This window comes from Nycticebus coucang, chromosome 3 (genome assembly GCF_027406575.1).
Source record: "Nycticebus coucang isolate mNycCou1 chromosome 3, mNycCou1.pri, whole genome shotgun sequence".
Lineage (NCBI taxonomy): Eukaryota > Metazoa > Chordata > Mammalia > Primates > Lorisidae > Nycticebus > Nycticebus coucang.
The window spans coordinates 81,212,107-81,238,693 of NC_069782.1; the positions used below are offsets into that span (position 1 = coordinate 81,212,107).

Consider the following 26,587-nt stretch of genomic DNA (forward strand, 5'->3'; position numbering starts at 1 on the left):
AGTTAAAAAGAAGGAATAGTTCAGGGGATCTCTTGTACAACGTGGTTACAATAGTTGATAATAATGCCTTGCACATTGAAATTTGCTAAGTGAGATGTTATATATTCTCATCACAAAAAATGGTAAGTGTGTGAAGTAATGGGTATATTCATTAGCTCGATTTAGCCATTCCACAATGTCTTCATATTTCAGAACATCATGCTGTACACTATAAATACAGAAGGTGTCAAAAATGTATATACATTTGGAGAAAGGACAAGAGACCTATTAAATTTATAATAATATATACCAATAACAAAAGGTGAACACAAGTCATGTTGAGTACCTCTTGGAATTACAGAAGGCAAATGTGATTTGAGTATTCAAAATATAAAACAATTTTTTCATCTCTTAAAATGTGTATACATTTTTTGATACCCTCTGTATATACAATTTTATTTGTCAATTAAAAAATTAATAATAAAAGGAAAGGCCTCCATAGACACTCAATAACATTAACTCTAGCCCACTTTGGGCCCCAAGTTGGGCATGGTGATTTTTTTTTCCTGAGGTTGACAGACCCAGGCATAAAGCCCATCCTTCTTTTTTTTTTTATTGAATTATAGCTAAGTACATTAATGCAATCATGGGGTACAATGTGCTGGTTTTATATACAATTTGAAATATTTTCATTGAACTGTTAACATAGCCTTCATGGCATTTTCTTAGTTATTGTGTTCAGACATTTATATTCTGCATTTAGTAAGTTTCACCTGTACCCTTCTAAGATGCACCATAAGTGCTGTCAGCCACATCCTCGCTGACAGCTCCCCTGGGACCCATATGTATTAGGGGTTGTATAGACCCACAAGCTTCTGCTCTGTCTCCCTCTTCCTCACAACTGGAAGTTTCCTGGTTTCAGGCCACCTTGACTACCTGCATTGCCAAGGCTCATGGGACTTCCCAGCCAACCATCACTGTCAGTTTTGTTATGAAAGAGAGTTTCTTGGGAGAAAGAAGAGCACAATCTTTCTAGAGCATCAAGTGTTGCTTACTGTTATGTGGGTGTGTGTGGATGTGTGTATAATGGAGGGGAGGCACACAAATAGGAGGAATGCAGACGGAGATTGCTGTAATTCTTTCTGACGGTTCTATAACAGTAAGACAAAATATAAATTAACATACCTATGAATTATCCTTTCAAACAGCCTTATAGATGTGCTTTGTTTTGTCGAATTGAGATTTTACTTTTATGTTCTGTATCCTACTGTTTTCAATTAATAATGTATCATTCACATTTTATCATGTCATTGGCCCATTGTCAGTAAATTGCATTTGAGATCATCTTTAATGATCTTGTAGTCATTAATTAATGACCTTCTGTCATTTGGAGGAGGCATCATAATCTGTGCAAATCTCCTGTGTTGTTGGGAATTTAGATTGGTTAATGCCGTTGTAAATGCTGCAGTCCACATCATTCTACCTAGATCTGTTAACGTCTCCTTACGATAGTAACAATATTGTTTCAAAGCATGGGGGAACTCTCAAAGAATTTGGACTACTTTTATAAAAGTGTCTGTCTCATTTCACTCTTGTATTTTATGAACATGAATATAATCAATTCTTCATTTTTACCAATATGACATATAAAAGGGTGTATGTCTAAAATTTATATTTCTTTGTTTATTAGTCAAGACAAACACTTTTGATATTTATTTACTGATCGGAGTGTCTAGGTCTGATTTTGTGACTTTGTTATCCACGCCCTTTGTGCAGATGTTATTAGTCTATTACATAACTTGGTCCTTACAACAACTTTATGAAAGAGGTATTATTAACAATTAAGTACACACAAAGAAGTGAAGGCTCTGAAAAATTCTAAGGTATTATAACTACAGTAGAACCTCTGTAAGTTGACCACCCAAGGGATTGTAACAAGTTGGTCAGCCTGCAGAGGGGGTGAACACAAGGAACAAGGCCTCTCGTACTGATACAGACATATGCTCTATGTTCTATCTGTGAAAATTAGGTCAGCTTAAGGAAGTGGTCAACTATGGAGGGTCTACTGTATATAAAGACCAGCTGGAATTTGAACCCCAGGCTGGTCTGATTCCATAGCCTGTGTTATCTTCATCTAGTACCACTGCCTTTGAACCAGCTCAGTTCAGTTCGAATCTTTAAAAGCGTTGGCTGTGTCATGTGGGCTGTTCAGTGGCTTTCGTGGTGCCCCAGCTGGAAGACCTGCAGTGAGGACACACGTCCCTCTCCATTGCAGGAATCATGTTAAAGTTCTCTTGCCCCCAAAGAAGTGTTCCTCACTAAATCCTCTTTCTCTCAGTTTTGACTCCTCTGGACTTTTCATATCTTTCTTGTGGGTAAAGAGTTTTGAAGTCAAGAGATTGATTTTTAGTCATTTCCTGTGGACGATCCACATCTGGGTCAGGCACTTCAGTAAGGAAGCTCATATCACTGAAGCTAGATGCCACGAAGGAAATTTTCAACTTGACATAATGGTTCGTCTCACATGAAATGCCATTTCTTTTCAATATTGGCTTCAGGAAGAAGGTCTCCATTAACCATTAGGTCTTTATATACATCAGCTCACACCATATAGTTCTTGGGGGAAATGTGTCTCCCAGATGAGAAGCAGTCACAGCTGGGAGCCACATGGACTGGCAAATATTGTGATAACTTGGGGATAAAATTATGGGCAGATGTCTAAAAATTGGGCAGTGACCTGAAGTACAAGGTGATGGCATGTGAGGAAAGGGTGAGAGGATGTTCCGTGGCATCTGCTACCACTAGGACTTTGGCTTTTATCCTGATTGAGCTGCACAGCCAGTGGAGCATTTGAGTTGAGAAATGATACATCTTGAATTATGTTTTAGAAAGACCTACTCCTGACTTCTGTGTGGAAACTGTACCATAGGGGGTGTGGTGGGAAGGGGTAGAGAAAAAGAAAAATAGTTAAAAAGTTAGGGCCTTTGTTATTAGAGATGATGGTGGCATGGACCAGGATGGTCTGAGCAGAGGGGATGAGATTTACTCAGATTTTGGAATTTTGAAGGCAAGAGGTTGCTGACAGTTGATCAAAATGATGACGGAGAGGGCAGATGACCAAAGAGCAAGCACTTTGCAAGTATTTGAAGCAGAAGACAGGAGGTGGAGGTTATCGGGTCTGAGTTTGGAGAGTGATATTTCATGTAGGTAGAGAGCTCTGGATTTGAGCCCAGGTAGTGTGATTCCAGTTCCTATGCAGTTATTATTTTACAAACTCTTTGACTTATAATTGACATTTTAAAAACCAGCACGATCTAATGTTAGAGTCCAACTTGGAGTTTTGACATAGACACTTACCACGATCACTGCAATCATGATAATGAACATTTGTATCACCCACAAAGTTTCTTCATGCCCGTGTAATCAATTCTCCCTCCATCCCCTCCGTGTGCATCCTCTGACCTGCTTCCTGTCCCTATGGATTGTTTTGCATTTTTAGAGTTCTATATCAGTGGAATCTTACAGTATGTTCACTCTTTTTGGTTGAACTCATTTCACTCAGTGCAATGACTCTGAGATTCATGCATGTTGTGTATAATGTTGGTTAAGTTTTGTATATGATGTGAGGGCTGAGAGACTAACTTTTATTTTATTTACTGTGCAAGTTATTTATTTATTTTTATTAAATCAAAGCTGTGTACATTAACGCAATCATGGGGTACAATGTGCTGGTTTTATATACAATTTGAAATGTGTTCGTCACACTGGTTAACAAGGCCTTCATGGCATCTTCTTAATTATTGTGTTAAGACATTTATATTCTACACCTAGTAAATTTCACACGTACCCTTGTACGATGCACCGTAAGTGTGGTCCCACCAATTACCCTCCCTCCACTCAGCCTTCCCCCTCCCTTCCTCTCCCTCTCCCCTTTCCCCTTCTTCTTGGGCTATAATTGGGTTATAGCTTTCATAAGAAAGCTATAAATTGGTTTCATAGTAAGACTGAGTACATTGGATACTTTTTCTTCCATTCTTGAGATATTTTGCTAAGAAGAATATGTTCCAGCTCCATCCATGTAAACATGTAAGAAGTAAAGTCTCCATCTTTCTTTAAGGCTGCATGATATTCCATGGTGTACATGTACCACAATTTATTATGCAGTTATTTATTAATAATTGTTTCAGAGCCAATTATTGAAAATTCTTCTTTGGGTACTTAGGCAAAAATTCTTTGGCCTTTGACATGGGGATCTATTCTTGAACTTTCTGTTCTGTCTTACTGACCTGGACATCTATCTTCCCTTCACTGCCACAGTGTCTTCATGTAGCACTGTAGTTAAGTCTTGAAATCAAATGGAGTCAGTTCTCTACTTTCCTTTTGTTAAAATTTGTTTCGACTGTTCTAGGTCCTTCATATTTCCACAGGGCTGGAACTAGGATGAGACAAGTGAGGTATCTAGATCACAAAATGTAAGAGGAATTCACTCTCAAGTTTGAGTGTGATAGTAGCACCTTACCCAGCTTGTGGCACTGCGTTTCCATACAAATTTTAGAATTCATTTGCCAGTTCATAAAAAAAAATCCTGCTAGAATTTTAATTTCAATTACATTTAAATTAGAGATGATTTGGGGGAGAACTGACATCTTAACCACATTGAATCTACTAATCCACGGACAATATATGCTTTTCTTTTTACTTAGGTTGTCCCTAATCATTTTTAGTAATGTATTATAGTATTAAGTGTACAGATCTTGTTCAATTCATCCCTAAGTATCTAATATATTAGATACAGTTGAAAATGGTGTTGCTTTCTTAATTTAAATTTGAAATTGTTTGTTGCCAACTTGTAGAAATACGATTGATTTCTGAATACTGACCTCGGATTGCTAACTTTGCTAAACAGATTTCCTTGGATTTTTCTATATAGACCCTCATGGACTGTCAGGCCATCTATGAATGCAGGGAGGTATATTTCTTTATTTTCAATGTGAATCTATTTTATTTCTCTTTCTAGCTCTGTTGCACTGGCTAGAACCTCCAGCATAGTTTTGAGTGGAAGTAATTGGAATGGACATTCTTGCCTTCTTGATCTCAGGGGAAAGCATTCAGCTGTAGGATGTTGATTGATCATAGATGTCTTTTATCAAGTTGAAGAAGTTTTCTTTTATCCTTTGCTTAGTTTGCTTAGAATTTTTAACATAAATGGATGGTGGATTTTGTCAAATGCTTTTTATGCATATGTTGAGATTATCACATTCCTTTTCTTTTTTATTCTTTTAGTATGGAGCACTAAATTGATTCATTTTCAAAGGTAAAACCATCTTTGCAGTCCTGAGATGAACTTCACTTAGTGTTTTAGTCTTTTTAAAAATTTTGCTTCTGAATTATTGGATTCAAAATTACCTAAAGTATTTTCTAATGTATGAGAGATGTTCATCTGTGGTGTTCTTATCTTATGAACCCTTTGTCTGGTTTTGTTATCAGGATAATCCTGGCCTCTTAAAAGAGTTGCACTGTAGTTACTCCTTGTCAGTTTTCTGTAAGAATCCATCTAGAATTGGGACAATTTCTTTCGTAACTGCATGGAGAATTCACCAAGGAGTTATTTGGGCCTGAAAGGTCCTCCTACAGACCCTTCATGAAAAAATTTAACAATAATTCTGATTTCTTTAAGCAGATCTAGGACTATTTAGCTAATCCATGTTTTTTGATAAATTCTCTACATTTTGTTTTTCTGAAAACATCTTTCTTTTGTCCTGTTATTGTTGTGTACAGAGAACTCAGAAAAAATTTTTTTTTCTTTCCATACTTTAAAGATGCCATTTCCCTGACTTCAGGTATGCCTTGTTTTTGATGAAAAGTCAGCTGCATTCTTATTTTTATTTCTCTCTGCATACTAAGTCTTTTTCCTCTAGTTGCTTTAAAACTTTTTTCTTTGTCTCTCTTTGATTATGTGCTCGTGTGTGATTTTCATCAAATTTGAAAAAACTTTGGCCATTATTTTTTCAAATTTTTTTCCTATCCTTCCCTTTCTGGATTTAAATTGCATGTTATTAGGATACTTGAAATTGTTCCTTTCTTGCCAGTGCTATGTTGATATTTTTCAGTCTTTTTTACCTGTGTGATTCATTTTTGACAGTTTCTGTTGCCATATTTTCAGGTTCACTGACTATTCTTCTACAGCATCTAATCTGCTCATAATTTTACCCAGCATATTTTCATCTCAGATATTGCATATTTTATTTTTAGAAATTCAATTTATGCCTTTTATTTCTCTCCCCAGCATGCATATGTTTTCCTCAATCATCATCATCTTCTTCTTTTTTTTTTTTTTTTTTTTGCGACAGAGTCTCACTATGTCACCCTCAGTAGGGTGCTGTGGCATCACAGCTCACAGCAACCTCCAACTCTTAGGCTTAAGTGATTCTCTAGCCTCACTCTTCTGAGTAGCTGGGACTACAGGCACATGCCACAATGCCTGGTTATTTTGTTGTTGTTGTTGTTGTTGTTGCAGTTGTCATTGTTGTTTAGCAGGCCCAGGCTGGGCTTGATCAGGTTAGCCTCTGTTTATGTGGCTGGCGCTCTACTCACTGAGCTACAGTTCCAAGCCTTCCTTTATCTTCTTGAATATACAGTATATATTTGTGATATTTATCATATTTATTTTAATGTCCTCTTTTACTAATTCCACCACCTGTATTATTTCTTGGTCTGTTTCTATTGATTGATTTTTCTTCTCATCATGGTTTGTATTTTCCTATTTCTGTGTGTGCCTGGCAATTTTTGATTAGTTGCCACATATTATGATTTTACGTGTTTGGGTGCTTTCATTTTTATTCTTTTTTTCCCTCCCCTGGGACATAGTTAAATTACCTTGGAGTAATTTCATTTTTCAAGACTTGCCTTGAAGCTTTCTTAGGCATATGTCTTTAGTCTGTTGCTAATTTGAACCACTATTGAGGATTGCCACACTTGTTTCTTTCAGGCGGTCCTTTCCCTGGTCTCAAGGAGGTCCCTCGAACACAAGTGCCAATCAGTACTCAGCTAGAGACTTTAAGAGAACTTTCAGCAGACATCTGGAGAATTTTTTTTTTTTTTTGTTCTCTTTTCTTTGGAGATTGGCTTTATAACTTCTAGCTGCCTTGGCCTCCTAAAACCTCTAACTCTCTTTTCAAGGCATGGAGACTGTTAGGCTGTGCCTGAGTTTTTCTTTACTAGGTTGTAATAAAGTCTCTCTTAGCAATAAGCTCAGGCTCACTTAATTTGTTTCTCTTCTCTTGGGCATCACTGTCTAATTATGCTTGTTGTTCAATGTCTGAAAGCTGTTGTGTTTTTAGTTACTTAAGGTGTCAGATAAATTCAGGCCCTATTAATCAATCATGGTCAGCATTTACACTCTTAATCACCGTGCTACACGTCCTTGTGAATTTATATTTTCAGATCTTTACTCTTGGGTCCACATAACCAGATCTTGTTCAGATGTAACAATTTTGGCCAGGTGCAGTGGCTCATACCTGTAATCCTAGCACTCTGGGGGCTCAGGTATGTAGACTGCTTGAGCTCAGAAATTTGAAAGCCTGTCTCTAAAAATAGAATAACTAGCCAGGTGTTGTGGCAGGTGCCTATGGCCTCACCTGCTTGGGAGGCTGAGATGAGAGGAATGTTTGAGCCTAAGAGTTTGAGGTTGATGTGAGCTATAATGCCAGGGCACTGAACCCCTGGGTGACTGAATAAAACTCTGACTCAATAAAAAAAAAAAAGAGAGAGAGAGAGAGAGAGAGACATGTAAGAATTTTGAAGTTGGTTTGGCATCCATAGCTCAGTGGTTAGGGCTCCAGCTACATGCTCTGGGACTGGTGGGTTTGAACCCGGCCCAGGTCTGCTAAACAAACAAACAAAATAGCCGGGCATTGTGGCAGGTGCTTGTAGTCCCAGCTACTAGCGAAGATGAGGCAAGAGAATTGCTTAAGCCCAGGAGTTTGAGGTGGCTGTGAGCTATGACACCATAGTACTCTACTGAGGGCGATGAAGTGAGACTCTGTCTCAAAAAAAAAAAAAAAAAAAAAAAAATTGATGTTAAGCACAGGGCTATAAACTTCAGGACCACGATACTTCAGGGTTCTGGGAAATGCCATTTTATTTTCAAATCAGCCTTGGAAATTTTATGGGTAAATTTTCAGGATTTAAAGTTATATATACAATTAAAGTTATAATTTTCTGTCAGTTCCTTGGAGATAAAAAAACAAAAAAACCATGAGGTGCTAATGTGAAACATAAGGTCTCATTTTCCTAGTGGTAGGGATAGTTGTGCACAAATAGAAACAGATTTAAATATTCCCCTGAGATAAACAAATAGGTATTACAAACAAAATAATTAAAGTGGTTTGTAACAAGAAAGCAAATGAGCGCTGTGACGGATCAGCCGCTATTATATTTATTTTTCTGTTTGAATTTCTGCCTGGGGAGTAAGCTGCAAATTAAAGGGCCTGAATGGCTTTTAAAAATTTAATGACAGAATGAAAAGCATTGGCTTCGTGTTATGGAGACGGTTACTTAGGTCAACTTTCAAATATTAAAAATTTTGAGTTTTTCTCTGTGTGTGTGTGTGTGTAGTTCTGAAGAACTTCTCCCCCACCCTTTCCTCTGCTTCCTCCCTCTCCTTTTTTCTCCTCCTCTCTTTCCTCCTTCCCTTCCCTTCTTACCAGACTTGCTGCTCAGCGCTAGGAGGAGAGCATAATGCAAAACACGTTCCCAGCCTTGGAGGGGCTGCCTCTGGTTTAAACTTCAACACAGAGGGGCAATGGAGTAGCACTCGCAGTTTCCTTTTGTGGAGGGGCCCTGAGAATTTACAGTCCTGAACTGAGTCAGAGTTTTGGGCTATTCAGGAAAGGACCAGAAGATCTTCAGACAATTTGGATCTGAGTAAACAGAGTTTCCTTTGCAGCTCTTGAAACCCTTTTTCACTTTTTTAAATGGACACATAGTAATTGTGGATATTTGGGGGAATGCCATTGTGATGTTTCAATACAGGTATACATTGTATCTCATATGTTATTTCTTTGTGGTGAGAACCTCAACATTAAGAAACCTCTTCTCTAACTACTGTTAACTATATAGTACAGTGTTAATTATAGTCGCCCTGCTGTGCAACAGAACACTAGAGCTCACACGTACTATGTGACATCACTAATCACCAGGCAAATGCAAATCAAAACCACAGCAATTCACCAGAGAGAAGGGGAAAGTTCTGGAGTTCTTTAGCTCTGTAGGATGACTAGAGCTAACCATAATAGACTGTGTAGTTTTGTATAGCTCGAAGGAAGATATTGGACACAAAGATAAATGTTTGAGGTGATGGATATACTAATCATTCTGATCTGATCATTGTACATTGTGTGTATTACAACATCCCTGTTTAACCCCATAAATATGGATAATTACCATGTGTCAATTTAAAATAGTTTTTAAACACCACAACCAGATACCACCTCGCTTATTATCAAAATGGCTATTTATCAAAAAGGCAAAAGGTAAAGAATTGGTGAGGATGTAGAGAAAAGGGAACCCTTCCATACTGTTAAGGAGAATGTAAATTAGTACAGTCATTATGGAAAATAGTACAGAGGTTCCTTAAAAAATTAAAAGTAGAACTTTTAATGATCCAATAATCCCACTTCTGAGTGTATATATCTAAAGGACATGAAATTGACATGTTGAAGAGATATCTGCATTCCCGTGATCATTGCAGCACTGTTCACAATATCCAAGATACAGAATCAACCTGGATGTCCACAAGAGATGAATGGGTTAAGAAAATGTGGTATATGTACACATCAGAATACTATTCAACTGCAGAAGGAAGAATGTAATCCTGTCATTTGAGACAACACTGATGAACCTGAAAGACATTATTTTAAGTGAAATAAGCACAGAAAGATGTGTAACATGATTTCACTCACAAGTGGGATCTTAAAAAAAATGATCTCGGAGAAGCAGAGAGTAGAACAGTGGTTACTAGAGACTGGAGGAGGGGAGAATGGGGAGAAGTTGGTCACTGGGTCCAAAGTTGAAACCCCTTTTTCTGGTTTTATTCCCATACTATTCTGCTGGGGCAGGGGATTGCAGGCAGGGCACTTCTCTGCCTATGACTGGCAGAGTCCCGTCACCTGAATAACTTCCTACTCAGACTCTTCCCTGAGTTGCTGAACTGCACACACTCTAGATTTGCCCTGTTCTCTAAATACCAGGCTATTTTTAGCTTGTCCCTACAGTTATTTTAATGCTTTTAAAACTCAGGTTTAGACCTGGAGAAGTTTACATTTCAGATGCAACTTAAAGCATATTTCGAGAATATCACGGCTGAAAGAGTGAGGGTAAGGTTGGCAATTGCTAAACTACATTCAGGAATGGCTTTGACCTACCTTAGATGTTGTGAGTCCATGGGAGTGAAGGAAAACTAAGTGAACACAGATGGGTGAACTGGATTTGTGAGAATTTAGAACTTGCTAGGCTGGTGCAAGCCGGAAGCCCAGAGAAGATAGAGGAAAAAGAGAGGCAAGGAAGAAGAGGGAGAGGGAGGAAGACTAAGGGAAAACACAATTAAAAAGGAGAAAGTGAAAGAGGAGATGGGAGAGAAGGGAAAGGAGAGAGCCAAGGAGAAGGCAGATGCACCTTATAGACAACCCACCCAAACCTGTCCATCATCTACAAACGACCAGCCAGCTGGGGGGACTTTAGTGACTGTCCCCAGGAAATGCTCTTTAGGGGACGGATGTTCACCTTGTGCTCATGGACACATATAGTAGAAGAAAATGGAAGAAAAGACAAGAAACAAGCTTAACTCACTAAGATAGAATACATTCAAAGCTCTCAGGACTTTATTTGGATTGCTTGGCTGGGATAGCAGATTCTCCCAGGAAAACAGCAGACCTGGAGAGAATTTCCCAGAACTGAGCAGAGAGCTTGGGGGGACATGTTTTCTACTAGGCACCAGTCTTTAGGGAAAAGGTCTGCTGCCGCTTGCTGGTGCGCTGACTGAGCCTGCTCATGGCAATGGACTGTGACGAGGAGGTTGGGTGGGGGAAAGCCCTCCACCTGTACACTGAGCGGCTGGCAAAATGCTGGCTCTACTTGGAAGTACTGTTATCCATTTATACATGACACTCAAAGAAATTAAGTGTCAAGGGCACTTAATTTGTCCAAGGACCACAGCCAAGAAGAGCCCAGGACTGGAACCTAAATCCACCTGATTACAGATCCTGCAGTCTCATCCCCTTTCTGCCTGTTATCGAAGACCAGGGCTTGCCTGGGGATTTTGCTAAAAGGCAGATTCTAATTAGATAGGTGCGGGTAGGGCCTGACACTCTGCATTCCTAACACGCTCTCAGAAGAATCTCATGCTGTGGGCCCACGGATCACACTTTGGGAAGCTGGGGATCTTCTTTGGTGATTTTCTGCAGCCCATGGAAATTAGGGACATGCATGCATACCCATGAGTTTTTAGGGGACAACTAATGAGACAGGGTGTACCCCTGTCAGGACAACCCCTCAGAGGATGGCCCTCCTTCTGCCATCTTTTGGTCTGGAAATGCACTGTGGTTTTGCTGGTTTTGTGGTTTTGTTGAAGGGAGTCTTGTACCAGAACCCGAGATGGAACAGTATTCTCCCACCCTCTGTCCCTCACTGATGTCCTTGTGTCCAGGGGCCTTCGCTTGCCTCATTCTGGACACTCTGTAGGCATCTTAGTACAGCAGACACTCAGAAAATCCTGTTGACTTCAGTGGGAATTATTTTTTCATCACAGCTTTATTGAATTTTCCTTCTGTTTTCTAGACTTTTCTCAAACCGGCCTTGTCTGTGAAGTTTCTCTACTACCATCAACTTTAGATTACTGATGTCATGGTGTCAAGGAGGAAAATAAACTTTATTACTTCTCCAGAGATGGAATAATGCTGGTGGTGTACAGATGTTTGATAGATCTGGGTCTTTCTAAGAAATACAAGGAAATTACTACTAATGTGATTGCATAGCCCTGTATAAGTTTTGAGATCTATATAAATGTTTAATAATATATATTTTTTGATATCAGAAGGCTCAGAAATTTTACTGAAGTCTTAGAGATCAGACAAAAACCTATTTGTACATGAGTTTTGCATGTGGTTTGCCAAAAATGTACATTGAGAAAAAAGAGATCCTTTCCATTTTAATTGCCATTTTGAAATTTTTCCCTCATTATAAAAATTTTTTCCTCTTTGCTACTCAACTCAGCTTAGAATGACACTTCTGCAGGAATTTTATGTTTTCAATAAACTATTTCTAAGAAGTTTAAAAGGTACAAAGACATAAAAATCACCCACATGTCCACTATTCAAATTTCACCATATTTGAGATCTTGTATTTTAAGAAATTTGACCAATTTAGACACAATGGAAATCTGCTCCATGTCTGATTACAAGTCCCATTACCTTCAGTATGAGGTTGTTTTTCATTACAGTAACAGAAAAATCTGAAATCAAATTTCCTTGAATGATCTCAGAATTTATTATTTTACTTTAGAGAAAGCCCCGAGACAGGTCATGACATTTCAGGGCAAGGAGATTCAGAGTCTAGAAAGTGTCTTTAGGAGTCCTGATTTTGCAGGGTGATATGACTACACTGCAATAGTTTTTCCTGAGACCCAAAACTCCAGAGGCAGAAAGGTGCTGTTTCTTCTAGGTCATCTTAGGATTGTGCAAACCTTCCCAGAATCTACCATGGAGAACCTCTTACATTTCAACAACCAGAAATACTTAATTCAGTGATCAAAAGCAAAATTATTCTTCTTATAGAGGACAGGAAGGAAGAGAATGAAATCTGATTGCCTCTCTTCAGAGGGAACCTGTGTCTTCAGCCGGTCTTGTTGTACCAGAACCACAGACAATCAAAAGCGGGGAAATTGAAAAACGGCCACATCTCAGGATCATTGATAGAAGGGTCCAAATCACAATTGGGCTTCACTAGCAGAGCAGAGGATGCAGCTGAGCCTGGTTCAGCACCCTCAGCTCTGCTCTCAGCTGCCTTGGTGACCAAGGCCCCCTCTCCCAAGCCCAGGAAATAGGATGAGAGAAATTATACTCTAATCTAACAGGGAGTAGGAATATAAGAAAAAGCCAGGAGTTGATTACTTAGCTTTGCCTTGGAGAAGGAATATAAAGGATTTGGGGAAGAAACTTTTTTATCTAGAAGATAAAGGGACCCAGCAGGGTCACAGGACAGGAGCAGCGTCTGGCACATAGCTGCTAGAACTGATTGGTCACACGGGTTTGAGGAAGAGGTGACCCGTTTTTTTTTTTTGTCCCCAAGGAATTGGGAAGGTGCTTCTGTGGATTCTTAGATTCTGACTGCAGACATCTCTGGACGTCAAAGCAAGGACAGTCCCAGAAGTACAGGATTCTTTCCTTTGTGTATAATTCAAATTATGTTCTTCATGACTTCATCATTTTCTAGATAAAATAATTTCATTTCCAACGTCTTTATATTCCTTCTTCAAGGCAAAGCTAAACAATCTACTCATTGATTTTTCTTATATTCCTAAATCCTGTTAGATTAGGATGTGATTTCTCTCATTCCATTCCCTGTGCTCGGGGCAGGACTTTGGTCACCAGGGCAGCTGAGAGCAGAGTGGAGGGTGCTCCCTCAGGCTCAACTCCATCCTCTGTCCCCCTCGTGAGGCCCAATTGTGATCTGGACCCTTCTATCAATGGTCCTGAAATATGGATATTTTCCATTTCCCCCACATTGATCAGCTGTTGGTTCTGGAACAAGAAGATCATCTTCCTTTGGATAGAATTTGTCTGACATACAAAGTTTAGTAATTCAAGCCCCAATTCAATATGTAATGCCACTTTAATTCTTTCGCAATTCTGTAATTCAGTGTACTAGGGAACTATTGATCATACTGAAAGGACATAGCTCTTAATTATTACTTTCTCCCAGAACGAGCACATGGTTTCTTTCTTTCTTTTTTTTTTAATTAGGTGGTATCCACATTTTATTTTATTTATTTATTTTTTTATTAAACCATAGCTGTGTACATTAGTATGATCATGGGGCACCATACACTTGGTTCATATATCGTTTGACACATTTTCATTACATTAGTTAACATAGCTTTTGTAGCATTTTCTTAGTTATTTTGCTAAGACCTTTACATTGCTAAGACCTTTACAACGAGCGCCTGGTTTCAACTGACCAGAATTCACACACTCATCAACTTCCTAAGACATTTCCTGAAATACACTGTTTACCATCATATCCTTTAAAACATTATGTTCTTGTTTAAACGATTTTGAAACCACTGTTCACTAACTTCTAATCTCATTAGTTCCCTTTATAACATCACAGCGTCTCAAAGCTAGAAAGTGTCACTTGGGAGGAGAAAGATTTAAGATGTATTTTAAAGCATAGTTATTCATAGTTAAAAATCTAGTCTTGTAACCAACCACTGATGTAATTGTTTCTTAGAGATGGTCAGTGAACCAGACCTTTTTTTAACCTGACAATCCCTCTCCCCCCATTCTGGCCCCCGCTGAAACCTTGGTTTTGATACACAGTCTTCAATTTACAGCGATTCAATATAGGATTCACCGGCTATATGATAATGCAAAAGCAATATGCGTTCAGTAGAACCGTAGAACGAGTGCCTATAAAACCCCTGTATGTTCCACTTTTCAGCGCAGTCGTCAATATGCTACATGAGATACTCACCACTTTGTTATAAGATAGGATTCATGGTGGATGATTTTGCCCAGCTGTAGGCTAATGTAAATATTCTGAGCTTGCTTAAGATCAGCTAGGCTATCTATGATGTCCCTTCAGCAGCTTAGGTGTATTCAAGGCATTTCAACTTACAGTATTTTCAACTTATTGATGGGTTCAACAGGACCTAACCCTATTGTAAGTTGAGGGGCGTCTGTAGGTGCCAGTTTCCGGTTTTTCAAAGCTGTTATGTTGCACATCACTGTGGAACCCATAACTCTTCTTTTTGCCCTCTCTTCCTTCAGTTTTGTTCCTCTCTTCATATTTTGAAAGCCTCAGGTTTTCACAAAAAAGAGATTATGGCTTGTCTGTGCCTCAAACCTTTCCTCATCTCCCTTAGGCTGGGTATTGTAGCTGGGAATACAAACTCCCTGTTACGCCATCTTTCCTTGAAGGTGGCTCCCGCTCTGCTCTGATCTTCCGTCCTTCTGTCCCAGCAAGCACCCCCTGCAGATGGCTAGCCACCCTGTCCTTCCCCAGGTCAGCAAAGCCTGGGGCATTTCACACACCCTGCGGCCTCTACCTGGAACAGGGTGTCATCCACTCCCCCTGTCTTCAGCAGCACCACCAACTCCTCCCCTACACCCCCTATACACACACACACACACACACAAGCACTGGGCCTTGCAAGTCATCCTCCAGATACAGATTCAGTATTGATTCCACATAGAAGCCTTGTTCTGGAAAGAGCTCCCTGTGGCCCCTTTGCAATCTCTGCTTAGCGGTACTCATTTTAAATGGGATAATACCAGCATCTACCTCCTAGAATTCCTAGGGATATTGTGAGCCCTGAATAAGGGAGCTAATGTGTGTAAAGCGCTTAGTGCATGTCTGACATGGAAAGCACATGGGTTGCCTTAGTTCCTGGAGCACTCAGCACTCTCCCTCCGATGATGCCTGTGAGATTTACAGGACAGGATAAGGCCTGATTTGTTCATTGCTGTATCCCCAGTGCTTAGAACACAGCCAGCCTCAGAGATTTGGGGAGATTTTGTGGAACGAATGAGAGAACGGATCTATCTTCCAAATTTGTATATAGATATTTTTATAAAATGAATGTAATGATCAAAGAATTCAGAGAAGCTCACTGTATTTTTTATCAACTATTTCAGAGAAACCCAGTTTTCCCTGTCTAAATCAGGTAGATGATGTCCAAAAGAAAATTTGGCCATTACGTCTGCCTAATGCCCGCCATGATATTTGACGGTGTTGGTTCCTAAAATCCTGACACTGTGCAAATCAATGTATCAGTGGTGGTTTAGCTTTAGACATTTCTTCAGGCCTTCAGAGAAAATGTTGAATAACCCTGTTTGTACCTCAAGGATAGTAGGTATTCTCTGTTAAATAAGCAACACATGAACTGTGTGAGTGGTGCCCAATCCCTTTAAGCTCTCAGATGTTAGCTCTTCTGCCCACGGGCCTAGATGGTTCCTTTTGCAGAGATAGGTCAGGAGTCGATGGTAAGCATGGGTCTGGTTATTTTTCTAGGAGATCAGTGACCCGGAGATCCTGGATCTGGTGCACAGTGCCCTTGGCAGGATGACCGTGGTCCGGCAAATCTTCCCATCTGCAAAGGACAATCAGAAATGCATGAGGAACAACCACCGCATCTCCTCCCTGCTCTGCGACCCCCAGGAGGGCTACCTCCAGATGCTGCAGGTCAGTGTGTGGCTCTTCCTGCACCCTCACCTCGCAGGAGTCTCCCCCACATCCCTGGCCTGCTGTGGAGACACGCAGGGGCCTCCTGCTGCCCACCGATTCTCATTACTAGAACTCTGTCATTTGCTGAAATTGAAACCAGTCAAATGGGCCATGTCTCTGAGCAACATTAGCAGGCAATTATGTCTGTTGTCACAGGCAGGGACTATTGGCTTACTGGGTGCCTCTGGTATTTAAAACTTACACCCTTAGGAGGTAAAGAGATTCCTGTCCCTTAGGTCTCTGGGATAATCACTTTGTGGAGCTGGATTCACGGGGCAGAGCTGGGGATGGAGTCTTCCTTTGGGATGTCATCATTCTGAACCTGTTTTAAGCGCTTCCTTCCTAATGCAGACGTATCTCTTGCAAAACAAGTTGGGACGATCCCAGCACATCTGCTGATACCTGCAGCTCAGATCCCCCCGGACACTGCTGGATTCCCAGCTGGGCAGGGAGGGGCAAAAGAGCAGGGCCATGACCTGCCCACCTGCCCTGTTCCTTCCAGGGTGAGAGTATTTATGCTCAGTCTCTGGGCCACTGCCCTGCCCCTGGATGTGTGCAATCTGGGTTAGCTTGTCTCAGGGCCTGGGAATAGGATAGGGAGTTATGTGCCTGTCCTGAGAGATGGTTTTTTTCTCTGGATGTTTGGGAAAACCGAGGAAGTAGTGTGGAGAGTGCCTGCTGGGAGCCACGAATCTGCCTCCTTCTTAAGAATGTTGTGCATAAGAGAATTTTCCCTGATGCTTGGTGGAAGCCCCGGGACAGAAGGAAATTTCTCCCAGTTAGGTTTGTGGAGATTGCCCAGAAGTGTGGACATGTGCTAAGCCTTCCATTCAGTATTTGGAGCTAATTGCACCTTCTTTACCCAGCTAAGCATGGGGAGTGGAAACCTGGGTTTCAGGACACAGACGGCTGTATCTGTCACTTGAGTATTAGCCCTGCCCCAGGGGATTTTGGAGTTGTTATATCAGGGGCCACACATTGTGGGAGGGTGATTGTTGGAATCTTGAGCAGGCCATGTATGTGTATAATGTGATAAGGTATTGAAACTACTCTATAATCTTACACTGGGGAGGGGAACATGCCTTAGTAGAAGGTAAATATGAAAAATATGTAGTATGTTCTTAATTGATGGGGAAGCACAAAAGAGATTGATTTTAGCTGGAATTTTTTCACCTGCCAATGCCCACTTCGCCAGGGAGCCCATCGCAATGTCTAGGGTCTTTCTAAAGTGGTGGAAGGCTGGCCAACAGAGTGGACCTCAGGCCTCTGCAGGACACATGGACTTGAGTACCCGGGGCATGTAGGTCAGATTTTGTATTTTTGGATGTTTCTGGTTGGTACTTCCCTTTGCTTTTATGGAATTTGAAAGCAGTGGTAAGGGCCAGGCAAGTCCCCTCACTGAGCCTTTGTATCCAAATTCTCCACATTGTGGGAAGTGACATCAGATAATGAGTTCAGGCAGTGTGTGCCCCTTCCTGCTCTCTGCTCTCTGTGGGGCCAGAGCCTGTGAAGGCCTCACTCCCTGGAAGGTTTCCTCAATTTCTCCTTCCCTTGAAGGGCTCTCTCCCTTTCCCAGCCCATGCCATCCTTGCCTCGTGTGCCTTGATTCATTCCTCTAGTCTTGCCTTCGTCAAACTGCTCTCAGTCCACATGAAGCCCCAAGGAGGGGCCGTGGTCCACCAGAGAGATGTGTGCTGCAAGGAGGGGAGAGGTGGGCAGTGCTGTTCCTCAAGGCCTGGGATGCTTCCCAGGGGCTGTAATGTGCAGGTGGCTCTTTGGTTGCACGTCAGACACATTGGATGCTAAGAATCTGTCCCCTGGAGGGGAGAGAGAAGGCACTGATGAGTGACACATACCCATAGAGAGGAGAAAGGAAGACTTGGCTCTTAGGTATGTGGCGAGGCATCATCATCCCCTGAGGCAAATGCAGTATCAGACCTAGGAACCCCGAGACACTTTTCCTCTCTCTGCCTATTGAGAACCGGCCATTACATCAAGACCAACATTTAAGGGCAGCACCTTCATGATATCATAGTGGCAGCAATGGTGGAACAGAAGCCAGATTGCCAGAGATTAAATCGCAGTAATTCTAATTATTATTATTATTGATTTGTCATTCTGTGCCTCAGTTTCCTCCTCTGTGAACTGGAGATTAGAGTATTACCTACCCCCTAGAGCAGCGGATCTGAACCTGTGGGTTGTGACCCACAGGAACTGTATTCAAGGCTCGCGGCATTAGGAAGTTTGAGAACCACTGCCCTAGAGTAATAATGACAATTAAATGAGAGAACATATGGGAAGTGCTCAGTACAGGGCTGAGATATTAGCAGTACAGGCCAAGCATCTTCAGTCTGAAAATCCCCAATCCAAAATGCTCCAAACTCCAAAAGTTTTTGATCACCGACATGATGTTCAAAGAAAATGCTCATTGGAGCATTTCAGGTTTTGGGTTTTTAGATTAGGCAGGCACAGCCAGAATAATGCAAATATTCCAAAATCTGAAGAATAAACAAACAAAAAACAAATCTAAAGCACTTCAGGTCCTAAGCATTTCAGATACGGGGCATTCAACCAGTTATCATGACTGACGAGATGGCCAGGTTCGTTCCCATGGAAGGGCTAAAGATAGCCTCATTTTTTTTTTTTTTTAATATGATATAGTCCACCTTTCTTCCTGAGCATGCTTTTTTTTTTTATTGTTGGGGATTCATTGAGGGTACAATAAGCCAGGTTACACTGATTGCAATGCTTTTTAAAAGCATCACTGCTGGCGGGAGAACAGTTCCCAACTGTCCAGCACCTAATCACAGGCTTTGCGCACCCCTTTCTGTCCACATCACTTCTGTGGGCACCGGTCATGGCTGCCTTGCTTGGGAGAAGAAAGCCCATGTCTTTTATATCCATATAGCTCTGCATACAAGATCCTGTTCATTGATGATCTTCAGTGAGGGCTTACGGGGTGAATCTGTTAAGAATGCAGGTCTTAACACCAGCTAAACTGACTCTAGGTGCCTCTTTATATACATATTTATGTATATATTTATAAATGAAACACTTTATTAAGGAAATCTCTATCTCCATTTGTTGCATCTGCTCCCTTGTGAGCTGGGGATGATGAGAGAGAAATGCGGATTTATTTACTCATCCTGCCCAGTGACTACTGGGGCAGCATGGAGATCCATCTCATTTACAAGCCATTCCCTTCAAGTTTCCTCAGTAGCTATTACCACTTCTTTCTTCCTAATGACAGTGTAGAAGGCAAACTAATTTCTACTAGCCTCTAGCTGTGAGATTTATCGAGAGGATTCTAACATGTTTAGAACAACTCACTCAAGGGAGGAAAAAAAAAAACCCAAACATTTATGTCATGGATTATTAACTTCATCTTGACGAAATTAATGAAAATCCTTTTGGAAATGAAGCTCTCTAGTCCAGCTTTAGTTTCTCTCACATGGGATGATATTTCTGGTTTAGAAGGTTCTTGGAGGACCATTAAGAGCAGGGACTTTTTGCAAGATCATTCATCTCTTGGCTTCTCCACTGAGCTGGCCTCGGAAACTCCATCTTCTTCTATAAGGCTGTGGTTAGGGCTTTCTGTGTTCTAAAGCCAACCAGGAGCTATTATAGCAAATCAATTTGGTTCCTATTTAGCAGATAGAAAGTCCCTTGGAAAAAAAGTACCTAAATTCGTGGCTTCTCAGCAGCTCCCAAAGCAATGCATTTGCCAGCATTCAGTAATGTTGTTTATTTTGCCCTACAAAGCCCTGTCTTTCCTGCATGTTTCTCATTCTTGTTTTCTTGACAGGTTAGTTTAGGGCTTGTCTGACTCAGCCAGTGATAAAAGTGATAACCAGTCCCTCCAGAACCTGGAGACTTTGCTAAGATTTCACAGACATCTTTGCTCAGAGGAGAATCTGTAAGGTACTCTATCTTGGGAACTGCCTTGCCTAGAGATTTCAGGGCTGCAAGGGAAGTAACAGACATATTATCACATTGCCACCCCATTTATATTCAAACGTGTTTCCAAAGGGTGACAAGCAAACTGATACAAAATGTGTTGTTTGGTCACTGTGGAGCCTGATCCTTGAATTAAGCTGTGAGTGCTAATGTGGTGTTATTATAAAATGCTCCCTTAGGTTAGAATTTCTCTTCTTTGTACATTTTAAAATTATTGAATAGTTTTATGGAATCACTCCTCCCCAAGCTTGATCTATTAAAGCATTTCAACCCCACTCCCCATAGCATCCCTATTTCTTTAGGGCTCTCTGTACTTTTCCCTGGCTATAAGAGTTTTGTCAACCTGTCAGCAGAAGCATTTCCTCTGGAGTGACACTGAGTCTCCCCGCACTGGCTACCTTGAATTTCATGTCACTTTCAATGGTTTACTTAACCCTAAAGACCCAGATGGGAACATTTAACAAGGAGAGTGGGGAAGGCTTTGTCAGAGACAATTGCACGGGTTCTCCTTGGGTGCAGCTGGTTGCCGTCCTGGCTGCAGGTGGCTACCATGGACATTTGCAGCCCAGAAAGTCCTGGGTATGGATAGAGGCCCCTTCTTCCCTCTCCACGCCATCCACTCAGAGTCAGCAGTGAGCAGAGCTCTCTGCGTCTCCTTTGCCCTCTGCCACCATCTGCTCCCTCTCGCATCCTGGCCTTGGTGCCCTCTCTCAGGACAGGTGGGCTGGCAGCAGTTTGGCAGAGAGACCTTGCCTGGGGATGGATTCCTCAAACTGTGACATCTGGGTGTCAGCTTGTCCTCCCAGCTGGACCCTCTGCTGGCTGCTCGTCTGACTTTGCTGGCCGACCAGAGCCCGTCTGAGGATCTGGTCAGAGGTCAATTCCTGCTGTTTGCCTCTGTGATGCCCACCAACAGTCCACTTTGCTTGATTAATGATGGAGGAACGAGAAAATTGAATTCCTCAGAAGCCTGGGGGATATGCAACTTTTCTTAATGAAAACATTTCGCACATTTCCAGCTTTGGTGTTGGGAGGATCATGGTCTGGTTCTGACCCTAGCCTGTGATTCATTTTCTTTTGCCTTCAAGGATGATTTCTACCTTGGTAATGTGGATGCACAACAATCCCTTGTTCTCCTAGAGCATAGCAAATTAAGGCTGGAGCACCCTAATAAGACTTGACTGAAGTCTCAGATGATTCACTATGAGGGAGACATGCAGTGAGCTTTAGGAAGGCAGACAGCCTGACGGCAAGGCAGGTGCCTCTGCCTGTCCTGCAGGGCCCCCTTTCCAGCATGATGGGTACCCCTGCCTGTCCTCCAGGACCCCTCCTTTCCAGTGTGATTGGTGCACCTGCCTGTCCTCCAGGCCCCCCCTTCCAGTGTGATTGGTGCACCTGCCAGTCCTCCAGGGCCCCCCATTCCTGCGTGATGGGTGCACCTGCCAGTCCTCCAGGACCCCCTTTTCCAGCGTGATAGGTGCATCTGTCTGTCCTCCAGCCCCCCCCACCCCTTTCTAGTGTGATTGGTGTACCTGCCAGTCCTCCAGGGCCCCCTATTCCTGTGTGATGGCTGTACCTGCCTGTCCTCCAGGGCCCCCTTTCCTGTGTGATGGGTGCATCTGCCTGTCCTCCAGGTCTCCCCTTTCCAGCATGATGGGTGCGCCTGTCTGTCCTCCTAGGACCCCCACTTGCTTCTAGCATGATGAGTGTACCTGCCTGTCCTCTAGGGCCCCTCCTTTCCAGCGATGGGGTCAGAGATCGCATCCTGCTGGCAGCCAGACTGACTTAGGAGCTTACAGTGCTCCTGAAGAGCTCAGCACATTTCATGGGGGCTGTATATTTTCATTACCTCTGGTCCTAAACCTGCTCTGAGGACTCAGTAAATGAGTAGAGTATCGGGGCTTCACATGGGATTGCCTCTGTCTCACCCTGTGCTGACCCGGGTGAAAAATCAGTGCTTTCCGTGTTTGAACAGGAAAACAAATCCTATCCGCACAAGATACCTACTATAGTCTGAATTTTGTGTCCACCCAGAATTCCTATATTGAAACCTAATCTCCAAGGTGATAGTATTAGGAAGGTGGGGTCTTTGGAAGGAGATTGAGTCCTGAGAGTGGAGCCCTCATAAATAGGATTAGTACTTTTCTAAGGGGTAATTAATACCTGTTCCCTTGTGAAAACACAGAGAAAAGGTGTCATTTATGACCCAAGAAGAGGGTCCTTACCATTCATGGGATCTGCTGGCCCCTGGGGCTTACTTTTCAGCCTCCATAATTGTGAGAAATAAGCTGTTTATTTCTGTTTATAAGCCTGCCAATTGATAGTATTGTGTCCTAGTGGCTGGAGTAACTAAGGCAGCCTGCTCATCTCGTAAATGGTATTACTCGTGGTGGAGGATTGGGTGAGACCTTTGCATCATGGCTGCACAAGTGGCCTCTGATGTTCCATGTGCCCTCCCTCTAGGGAATGCTCGGTGACCCTGGACACTGCTGTCCTGGCCCTTGTGCCCCTTCATTTCTCCATACTGCTGCCTTTCCTGTGCTCCCTCCATGTTGTCCCTCGGGGTCTTGACTCCAAAGTAAGTTCTTCTCATTCTCTCATGAAGATAAATCTAACCACATTACTGGTAGCCTTAGCTCTTGCTGACACAGGTATTTTCCTAAATAAAATACAGCTACTGATGTAATGGGAATTCTGGTGCTAACTTAAAAAAAAATAGTCTATTTTTCTATTTCTGGAACTCAGCCGACTTCCTGTGATTGGTCTCTAACTATGCAGCAGCCAAGAGTGTCTAGGCTACCTGGATTCTCAAGAGCTCCTGGCTGGCTGAATACTCCCTTCTGCCACCCAAAGGTGCGTCCTATTTCCTGTTACCTTTCTGAGGATCCACCTCCTGCTTGAGTAATTGTCAGTGAGAATGTTCGCCTCGGCAGGATCCTCTCACCTTATGGGAATACACAGCCCTGAATTCTGATGGGAGATGAGCAGTACCTCATGGACTGTATCCACACAGAACTCCTTCCTCTATCCCCAGTGTGGCCTCTGTCTGCCATCATCCTCTTCTAAGAGGCATCCTTTTTGCAGATGCCTCATGATCTCTTTACCTTAGCACTTCTAAGAACATGTTTGGAATTATTCACCCAACTCTCCTTAATTCTACACACACCCATGTGTGCACTTGTTACCAGCCGGGTCTTTTTTATTTTTTATTAAATCATAGCTGTGTACATTAATGCAATCATGGGGCACCATACACTGGTTTTATAGACCATTTGACATATTTTCATCACACTGGTTAACATAGCCTTCCTGGCATTTTCTTAGTTATTGTGTTAAGACATTTATATTCTATATTTACTAAGTTTCACACGTACCCTTGTAAGATGCACCACAGGTATAATCCCACCAATCACCCTCCCTCTGCCCATTCTCTTTTGTTAGATATTTCACAAACATTCTCTCATCATTCTCACAAACATTCTCTTCAGAATAGGGGATTTTACTCTTTATTTTGTAGCATATTCTGATTAGGAGATTGGCATGTGCAAAGGCCCAGAGACCCAGGTGAGCTGGGCGGAGTTCAGTGGGCCTGAGGCAAGGGGTGGGAGGCAAGAAGTATTGGGATGTGATTTGGGAGGAGGGCAGCCAGCAGGGCCCAGTATGTGCACCCCAGAAAGAGGCCTCCGGGCAGTGTGGAAAGGGAGGGCCCAAGGCTGGAGATGTAGAAACCAGTGGTTATTGTCTCTCAAGTGAGAGGTGAGGGTGCCTGAGCCACACTGCAGTGGTGGGAGGTGACCATTTGGTGGGGACATCGGGGAGGCTTCCCTGGGCTGAACGTCTGAGGTGCAGTGGGTGAATTCAGAAGGCAGAGTGTAGAGCATACACTTTCCTTGGTCCTGGGCTATGGCTGACCCTTGTTCTAAAAACGTGCTGCCTGCCTTCCCCACTTCCTCTGCAAACCTGAGTGGTCTCAATGCAGGATCTGCTGTGCCAAAGACTCCTGGGCTGAGCCACCCCCATAGCGCTGGTGTCCAGCCTGTGACTGCAATGGGTCATACCACCTCCCTCTCAAGAACCAGGGTCAGCTTCCCCTGACCTTACTCTGGGCCTTCCTGTATCTGTACCTTTTAGGGAACATCCTCGGGGTAGGAGAAGTGGCCTTTCCCTCAAAGGGTGCCCTGTCAGCACCTTAGGGCCGGCAGCCCTGCAAGGCCAGATCAGGCTGTGGCAGTGGTGGCTGTGCTTCGGCAGCCACAAGCCAAAGATGTGTCCAGGTGACCTGGTGAGCAGATTTTAAACGGGGCTAGGGATGAATGCTCAGCTCTAATTCTTGCTCCATCTCTGACCCACAAGCTACAGAAGGTAGACACGAGCCCTGCATGCCTTTGGAAGGCCTAGGGACATGGGACCTTGGGGCAGAGGATGGTGTTGGGAGATACCAATTCACTTTCCCAGTAGTCGCCGTTCTGGTGCCAGAGCCCGTGTTGGGCCCCAGCTACTGGGGACACCCTGCAATGAACCCTCAGCTTGTTAACATTAAAGTCGAGAGCCAGATTAGCTCCTTTATTTTCCTCTCCCATTCCTTTCCATCTCTTCTCTCTCCAAAATTAAGAATGCATGCGAAGAGCTAGCTGGCATGAAGGGTACTACCATCTGCATTTCACAGGCGAGTAAATCAGGGCTGCCACACTGCTCCTCTCCAGGGGCCCAGCAAGGGAGTGTGGGTGGAGATTTACTTCATCCATTCAGGAAACATTTACTGAGTGCTTACTGCATCTGCGCACTGCTGTAGACACCAGGGGGTCCAACCATGAGCTGGGCTGGCCGAGCTCATGTGATGAATCCAAAGCTCTTGCTGGTCCTCTTTGGCCACCTGCCCAAACTTCACACAGTAGCCTGAGGGTTGAACTATATGATGAACAATGAGTGAAAGAGGAATTTGGCATAAATCTCTACGGGAGCTAAATGGACCACTCAGTCCGACTTTTAGCTCTCTCCCACTTACTATCCACAGACTCTCCGGAAAGGCATGGGCCCCTCTACCCACCTGGCTCTTGTCTACCCCGACTTTACTCCCTCCAGAGTCTCTGCTCTTGTTCCAGGTCATTTGCTGTGCAGCCAGGTATTCCCTCTGCCATGACCTTGGCCTTGATAATTTGACCTCTCTTGCCTCTAAAATTTGCCCTCACCTAGAAACCTCTCATGATTTCTACACCTTTGTGCCGCAGTGTTCGTAGGCTGCACAGAGCCCAGGGCTCCCCCCTACAGGGATGAGCATTTGAAGAGTGGCAGAATCTGTTTTGCCCATTATACCTTTGCTAATCAACTCTCTGCTGTGCTTTGCTTGAGACATGAGGAGGACCCTTCTCAGCCCCTGTGACCTGCAGCTCCAACCTGAGCTGTGGGCCTCTGCTGGTTGATGGTGAGTCAATGTCCCTGCATCTGGGAGCCTCTTTCCTTCCAGACCTTTCCTCCTGGCTCGTAGGTTTGACGTGATCAACCCTGACACTTGTAGCCAAACTGAGGAAAGGTTTCTCTTAAGTTTTTCAGGATCTGGTAGCTCTGCCTTTATACTATCTCCTCTTGATCTTCTCCTGCAACAATCCCTTCTCTGGGCAACCAGACTGTGAGGGTGAGGCTTTTCCCACCCTCTGCATCCCCACTGGTGGACTGTTGACTTCTCTGTTTGCACAGCCTCACTCACCTAAGTTAAGATGCTGAGGTGGAGGAGCAGACAGCGAATTCACAGATCAATACAGGAGCGTTAGCTTCTGCCCAAGGCAGGAGGAAATTTGGAGACAATGTCTTACCAGGAAATGAAGCAGGATAAATTGGAAACAGCTCCAAGGGAGGATCAAGAAGATATTTTGAGTGGGCGATAAATGAGAATCAAATTGCTGTTTGAACAAAGGCGGCTTCCCCCAAGCGAAAGTTGGAGGCAGCAGATCTTTTTTTTCCTTGCTGTTTTCTAGATTTTCTCTTTTTGTAAAACAAATTTGTAGGTATCTTCTTAGCAGACGATACATCCATCCATTTATCTATCCACCCATGACTCCATCTTTCCATTATCTATCCCGCCATATGTATCATTCATCCACAAGAAGCTCATCCATCCATCCATCTGTCACTCCATCCATCCATCCATTCATCC

At 42.8% G+C, this 26,587-nt stretch overlaps 1 protein-coding gene across 3 annotated transcripts in view; it reads left to right on the plus strand.

Annotated features, from left to right (window-relative positions):
- The window catches only part of GRID1 (glutamate ionotropic receptor delta type subunit 1), a 752,005-nt gene that overhangs the window by 482,614 nt on the left and 242,804 nt on the right, over positions 1-26,587 (plus strand). For all 3 annotated transcript variants that reach the window (XM_053586010.1, XM_053586009.1, XM_053586011.1), the window contains one exon: positions 16,267-16,437. In XM_053586010.1, the coding sequence (XP_053441985.1) occupies positions 16,267-16,437 (171 nt within the window). The remainder of the gene's footprint in view (positions 1-16,266; positions 16,438-26,587) is intronic.